We start from the raw sequence: 7,539 nt of genomic DNA on the forward strand, positions 1-7,539 counted from the left end.
CCTCATGAACCCTTGATAATTTATAAATTATTATTATTTTGTCATATCTTACACTGTCCAATGTCTCCCTTCACCCACTTTTCTGATGAGACATGCCATTAACATCATTCAATGGCCACTATATGCATGATGTTGAAAAAAATAGATATTTCAAATGAATAAATCGTTGGTCTTGTAAAATTCTATCATGAGATGAGATTTCTACCTCATTTCTAGGACCAATGAACTACTGTTCTTTCTTTTTGGTTTCCAACTTTCACCTGTCAATCACCAGAAAATATCAATGCATCTTGATGGCATGTCTCATCAATTTCACACTACAGAAGTTGGTAAAACCTTTGGCATTAGTTGTTGGTGCATACATTTTATTAACAGTCATATTATCTTGTTTCTTTTGTAGAAATTGCATAGCATCATCTCACTGATAGTGTTATACTTCAGGATAAATATTAAAATGTTCTTTTTGATGTTCATTATGATGCTATTCTTATTTGGTTTGTCATTCCAGCCCTAATAGACAGTATGATTATCTGATTCAAAATGGCCAATACCAGTATTTTCCAGCTCATTAATGTCCTGTATATGTATCTTCAAACGTTCCATTTCGTTTTTGACAATGTTCCTAGATTCATACTGTGGTAATTATACAATCGTTTGTCAATTTGAGGATTAAGAGTGAAGGGATGGGGTCTAGTCTGTCAATGGGGACATAGCCAATGAGGCCTCTATGTGTGCATGGCCGTCTTCTGAGAATTCTGGGAACTCCTGTATTTTTTCCTCCTTGGAGGTGGAAGACATTTTTCTCTCTCTGTTCACTCCCTTGGAGACACTCTACTGACAAGGCAGACTTCCAGCGAGACATCTCGGAGAAGCCACATGGTCTTACCCTGATGCAGCCCTGGGAACTGGAGAAGCTACATGGAGAGCCCTGTCAGTGCTGAGATTCTTACAATGCCACTGGATGCAAAGACTTTGTACCACTGGCCTGTGATTGCCCTGCATTTGGAGTCTTTGCATGTGTTTCTTGAGTCCGGAGAGGACTTTATAGATTGTTATAGAACGTATGGGCTAATGTCAGACTTTTTACATTCCACATTTCCATTACTAATGGATATACACAGCTGTTTCTCTTCATTTTGAGTCATGCCCCCACAGCAAATGAAGGCCCTTAACTCTTTATTCTAGCCAGGTGGACTTTAAGGAGGCATCAAATACTCTACTAGTATTTGATCTACCTACTGGTGTTTGAACTACAAATGTTCTAACTTTCAGCATCATACAGGGAACCACAGTATGACCACCTGGGCAGCTGATTAGTCTCATACCTCCTGCCCTCAAGTTGATGCCGAATCACAGTGACCCTGTAGGGCAGGGTAGAACTGCCCCGTGAGTGTCCAAGACTGTCACTGCTTACAGGAGTAGAAAGCTCATCTTTCTCTTGAGGAACCCCTGGTGCTTTCACACTTCAGACTTTGCGGATCGTAGCCCAATACATAAGCACTCTGCCAACTGTGGCATTAAACACTGGTGAGTTAGTTAGTTGTGCCAGCCTGGCCGATAATCACATGTGGGGCTAATTGAAAGGCGGAGGGATAAATGGGTGGTGAGACTCGCCTTTCTAGTTTTTGGGTTTTTTTGTTTTTTGTTGTTGTCCCCGGGTGTAGCTGCCTTAGCAGTTCCCTGCTTCAGCTTGCAAGATTGACTTCCTACAAGACATCCCCAAGGAGAAGCTACATGGACCTATCCCGATGCAGCCCTGGGTGCTGGAGCAGCCATGTGGACACCCATGCTAGTGCTGAGATGTTTATCCGTTCACTGACTCAGCTTTCCTCCTGCAGTCATTGCCTCTGTTTTGTGAGGTGGAGGACTTTGTGGACTGGTGTTGGGTTAATGGGTTAATGTTGGACTTGTGGGCTTGGGCAGCATTGGGTTGAGATTTTTTTATGATGCACACTTTCTTTACATAAAACTCTCTTATACATGAGTTGCTGTGGATTTGTTTCTCCAAAGTACCCAGACTAATACAACTGGTTAATGACCACAAGATTGGCCTTCAGAGGTAGCCAGTTTTGACCCTCCAGAGTTCCTTTCCAAGTCCCTAACCAGCTCTGACCACACAGAACTCATGACAAAATTCACAATTATGGGGCTACTACTGAGGAGAAAGATGAGGCATTCGGATCCTATAAACATTTATAACCTTGGAAATCCTTGGGGGCATTTCTATAGGGTCACTTCTGAATTAGAATTATTTCAATGGTAGAGTTTGGTTTGGGTTTTTATACGTAAAATACGTTCTATATAACAATAAATAAATAAACAAACAATGCAAAATAACTAGCCTGACAAGAAATAACTGCAAACTCTGCTTCTTATGGATATTTTTTAAAGTAAGAAGTATCACCATATAACCAAATACACTATAATCCTCTGAATTTACAAGTTACACCATAACCACACCCAATATACTGTGCTTTTGAAAGTTATTTTAAACCTTTTAGATTGAACTTTTCAATAATTCATACGTATGTAGAAACAAAGTGCTGTAAATTCCTGCTTTCTAAATAATTGTTTTTATTATTTCAAGATAAATTTAGATAGTATGCAGAAAAATCAATATCTTTGTAGATACTATTCCCTCATATCTAATATTATCTTATAGAATTACCAAAAGGATTACAAAAAGTTTGAAACTGTAGCTTACCCTACACAATCAACCTCTTTAGGGTAATTTAGGGAGCGAAGTACTTGTTCTAGGTTCCGTAAGCTTCTTTTTAAGTCACCTGTTGCCATGATTTAACATTGGATCAACCTCCAGCTCTTGAAAAGAATGGATTTTACCTAAAAATAAAAAGTCCACAAACACTGATTTTAAGTCTATTTTCCTTCAAGCTTCTCTACTGCTTGTATCTCTGAAACTCATAAATTGCCGTGAAAGAGTAAACTGCAGAATTACTGTAGAAAACTGATATTACCTACTAAAGATGACAGACAAAAAGCTTGTGAAAAAAAATGAACACGATTCCTATAGTATACATCTTATGGATTAAATTATGTACTCCAAAAATACGTTATAAATCCTAACCACTGAACCCGTCTTTATAACCTCGTTTAGGAATGGATTTTCTCTATGTTAATGAGACAGTTTTGTAGACATAAAAGAGCATATCAGGCAATACTACATGAAGAGCAACAAGAAGGAATAAAAACACTACTTATCATACAGAGTCAATGGTGACTCCTGGTGACCCCTGAGGGTTCCGAGGCTGTGAATTTATGGGAGTGAAGAGCCAGTCTTTCTCCTCAGGAGCCGCTGGGGTTCGGGACTGTAGGCCACCGTGTAACCATGCCACCAGAGCCCCTCTAAAAACTTAGATGCTGTCTCATTAATAAAAATCGTCCAGAATAAACACATGTATTTAATTTTTCTTAAAAAGGAAAAGCTGAAGAGACAAAATCTTCCCTCCAGAGTACACAGCCATTACCTAGAAATGGCACCAAACATTTGGACCTCTGGCTTCCTAAACTATGTGAAAATAAATCTGCTTGCTAAGGCCACTTACTTGTGGTACTTCTGTCATAGTAGCAATAAATAACTATGACATACAACAGAAATACACATATATGTACACCAAAAGACATAAAATATTTGGGATATTAAAATAAAATGCTGAGTTTTTTAAAATCCCATAGAGAACAATGTCATGGAGTTATATTTAAGTGCTCTACATGACTGAATGTAGTCGGGCTTCCATATAGAGTCCTTGGGAAGTCTACAGGGTTATGGGCTTGACAACTAACCAAAAGGTTGGCAATCCAACACCCCCAGAGGGACCTTGGCAAACCATGCTGGCAATCTGCTCGCACACGGTCACAGCCTGGAGGACCCGGAGGGGCAATTACGCTGTGCACATGTGGGGTCAGCATGAGTCAAACTGACGCAACGGCACCTAACAGCAGAAGTTTCACAGGACTCTCAAAGGAGGTTATTCTCAAACACTAAGGGAAATTACTTAGTTTCATAGTTAAAAACCTTTGCTGGGCAAAAATTTGGGGGAACCGGATATCAAAAAAGAGTCTGATATCCAGGATATACAACTTAATTAAAAAGAAAAACAACCCAATTTTTTAAAAAGGGGCAAAGGTCCTGAATGGAGACCATGAAAAGACAATCACACGAAAAGAAAATCATAGTCATTAGCTATTAAAACCCCCAAACCAATCCACCGCCATCTAATGCATTCTGACTGTAACAGCTGCTACTCACAATGTTTTCAGTGGCTCGTGTTTCAGACCGCCTCTTCTTCCCCTAGTCTAGAAGCTCTGCTGAAGCCTGTCCTCCTTGGGTAACTCTGCGGAATGGTTGTAATACCAGTGGCATGGCTTTCCGCATCATGGAAACATACAAATCAAATTGTCACACTGGTGGTGGTTTATTAATCATTAGGAGATGCAAATCATAACCACCTCTCGGGCCACTGATAATACTAGCATTTTAAGAAGGAAAATAGCAAAGCTGCTGAGGATGTAGAAACATTAGAGCCCTCCTCCATGGCTGAAGGACATGCAGAATGGTACAGCTGCTACAGGAAACACTGTGGCATTTCCTCAAAAAGGTAAGCAGCGCTGCAGAGCCATCCGATTCAGGAACCCTCTCTTCTGTATACACCTAGAGCAGTGGTTCTCAGCCTTCCTAATGCCGCAAAAAAGGGTATGCAGCACTGCAGAGCCATCAGCCGATTCAGGAACTCCTCTCTTCTCTATACACCTAGAGCAGTGGGTGGTCTCAACCTTCCTAATGCCGTGACCCTTTAAAACATGTTGTGGTGACCCCCCCCAACCATAAAATTATTTTCGTTGCTACTTCATAACTGTAATTTTGCTACTGTTATAAATCGACTGACCCCAGTGAGAGGGTCGTTCAACCCCCAAGGGGCCGCGACCCACAGGTTGAGAACCACTGACCTAGGGACTTGAAAGCAACTATACATACAGATACAGGTACATCCCTGCTCACTGCAGCACTATTCACCATAGCCCAAAGGTAGAAATAACCCAAATGCCTGTCAACAAATGTCTGGATTTTTTAAAAATCCTAGGTACACACAATGTAGTCCTGCAACATGTATGAACCTTTGAAAACTTTGTACTGAGTGAAATGAGTCAATCACAAAAGGGCAAATGTTGCATAGTCTCACTTATAGGAAATACCTAGAAGTAAATGCATAGAGAACCGAGTTTAATATTAGCCACGAGGGGCAGGAGAGAAGAAGAGTGAAATCACTGTTTAGAGCCAGTGTGTCTGTTTTATGGTGAAGGAATACTTCGTAATGGATACAGTGATGCTTCCACACCAAAATTGATGTATTGGGTCTTACTGAATTATACACCTGAAAAAGGCTAAATTGGTCAATGTTGTTTTCTTTAGATTTTCACAATAATTAAAAAATAATAAGAATAGCCTTGGCTGGGCGAGATGAAAGGCTCTGAACTACAGGCATGGTCAACTCAAAAGCTCAACAACACACTCCAAAATATCTAACTGTGCACAGACATGCCATAGAAGGAAAATTCTGCAACAATACCTTGATTAATGAATCCTCTGGGAGTGAAGCTCCTTTAAAATGAAGTCATTGATATTAAAAAATAAAATAGAACAATTCATCAATCGGGTTACGTACAATCTCTCCCCCACAAACAAGCATTCAAGTAGTTGCCTGGAAAATAATCTTACACTTTCTCTATGTATAACCAATAGATAATAAGGCTAGCAGTTGGCAAAATCCTAAATTTAGTAAGCGCTCTATTTTAAGACTTCGCCTCCCATTTCTGTTTTCCCCAGGGTAGAGTGACTGCTTCGTCATTGAGTACTTTGCTGTAGCTGGTCTGTCTCCTTTATCAACATGGCAAATGTTAAATCACTGAACACACTTTTATATACTTATGCATAGGTTTTAGACATTCTTTTTCAACTGGTATCTTGACTAACAATTCATATTTTGTCAGTTTAATGTACTAATTTTAGGCAGAGGAATTTCAGTTACAGTGAAATGGAAGATAGCCAGAAAAAGAGGATTTGATCCAGAAATCACATTACAAAATGCTAGAAAATGTAAACCATCCTTAATATCTTTTGGAATGACTGGACGAGTTGTATTCAGGGGATAAGGAAGAAGACTTCTCAGGCCGGTTTTCACTTTCCTGGGAAAGAGGGAATAGGAATCTTCATGTAGCTGCAAGAAAACCTTCTCTTTGAGTGCTGTGTAGCTTCATTTAGGTTCCAGACCCACCTATCTTAACAGTGTTCTAAAGGTGCTTCCTGACCCTATGCCATTCTAAAATTTAATATAAAACTATCTCTCTACATAGACTTTCCTTAATTTTCCAAATGTATATTCCATAATCCCATATTATGTAATTTTGTTTTAATACACTACAGTATTTTTCCATTTCCCCCCTACTTTTGATTTTTTAAAGCACATTGCAGTGTCACTTATTATTATTTCTACCTCTGGTAATGGAATTTCTGACAACAATGTATGTCCCTGGAGCACATCCTCTTCATCAACAGCAGAATAAATATTTTGAAGAAGAGTAAGATACAAGTACAGCTTGGATCTGCAGGTGAAGGAGATAAGTGATACAGGAGAAGAAAAAAATATGAGGTAAAAATATGTACTATAGAGAAAAGAAAATCCCCTAAAACTAAGATAGAAAAAATACAGCTAGTGGTCTATACAATCAGGAAAAACCATCTAATCATAACACTCTAAAAAAACATTTTAACAAAGTAGGAGGTTAAAAAAAATTTTACTTTAAAATATTAACCTTTCTACTTTATAATGCTTATCAGTAAGATTAAAAGCAGAAAGGATACACTACCCTACATGTTTCACAGATTCAGCCAACAAATGCTCACAACTTTCCTCCCGAGGAGGGTTCTGACTACACAAGGCGCATCTGCCCAAGTGAACTCATTATTGGACAGGTACTGAACATTTCCAAATCTGCTTTTTAGGGGTCCTTAAAAGGGCAATTCCAAATGGACAGTCATTGGAATCAAAATTATTTTCTCTGAGTGAAGTAATTACACTGCAACCATTACACTACAGACGGTGCATTTGACTCAGCCCAAAAGACCTGATATCTTTTTAAAGTGTACATTAAATAAAGCAATAAAATGAGGGATATTTAGTTTTGAAGCTTCACAAAAGATATTTAGAAATACTGTTCTAAGGTATAGAGAGGTACGTATGAAAGATTGGAAAAACTGGAAAGAGACAGTAAGAGCTCAGTGGAACTGCTGTGTTCACTTCCAAAACTGTTCAGCATTTTTGTGAATATTTTTAGAAAAAGTCTCCCTCACTCACTAGGTGCATCATGTCCATGCCGATTCCTAGCCACCCTATAGGAGGACAGGGTAGACTTGCCCCTGAGGGGGTTCTGAGACTGTAAATCTTTACGGGCGTAGAAAGCCTTATCTTTCAGAAAAAGTCTATTATCGTAAGTCCAGAATTTTTCAAATAGTAAAAAAAAAAA

At 39.0% G+C, this 7,539-nt stretch overlaps 1 protein-coding gene across 6 annotated transcripts in view; it reads right to left on the bottom strand.

Moving 5' to 3' along the window:
- Positions 1-7,539, bottom strand: part of CEP44 (centrosomal protein 44) — a 46,481-nt gene that overhangs the window by 36,891 nt on the left and 2,051 nt on the right. For 3 of the 6 annotated variants that reach the window (XM_045286757.1, XM_045286758.1, XM_030884677.2), the window contains exon 2: positions 2,705-2,841. In XM_045286757.1, the coding sequence (XP_045142692.1) occupies positions 2,705-2,793 (89 nt within the window). In that variant the 5' untranslated portion in view covers positions 2,794-2,841. Of the gene's footprint in view, positions 1-2,704; positions 2,842-4,267; positions 4,353-5,585; positions 5,618-6,509; positions 6,619-7,539 lie in introns of all 6 variants that reach the window. The other 3 variants (XM_045286756.1, XM_045286755.1, XM_045286753.1) reach the window with 3 other exon arrangements.

Source organism: Echinops telfairi, unplaced genomic scaffold (genome assembly GCF_000313985.2).
Source record: "Echinops telfairi isolate 266 unplaced genomic scaffold, ASM31398v2 ScPeMD7_9;HRSCAF=40, whole genome shotgun sequence".
Taxonomy (NCBI): domain Eukaryota; kingdom Metazoa; phylum Chordata; class Mammalia; order Afrosoricida; family Tenrecidae; genus Echinops; species Echinops telfairi.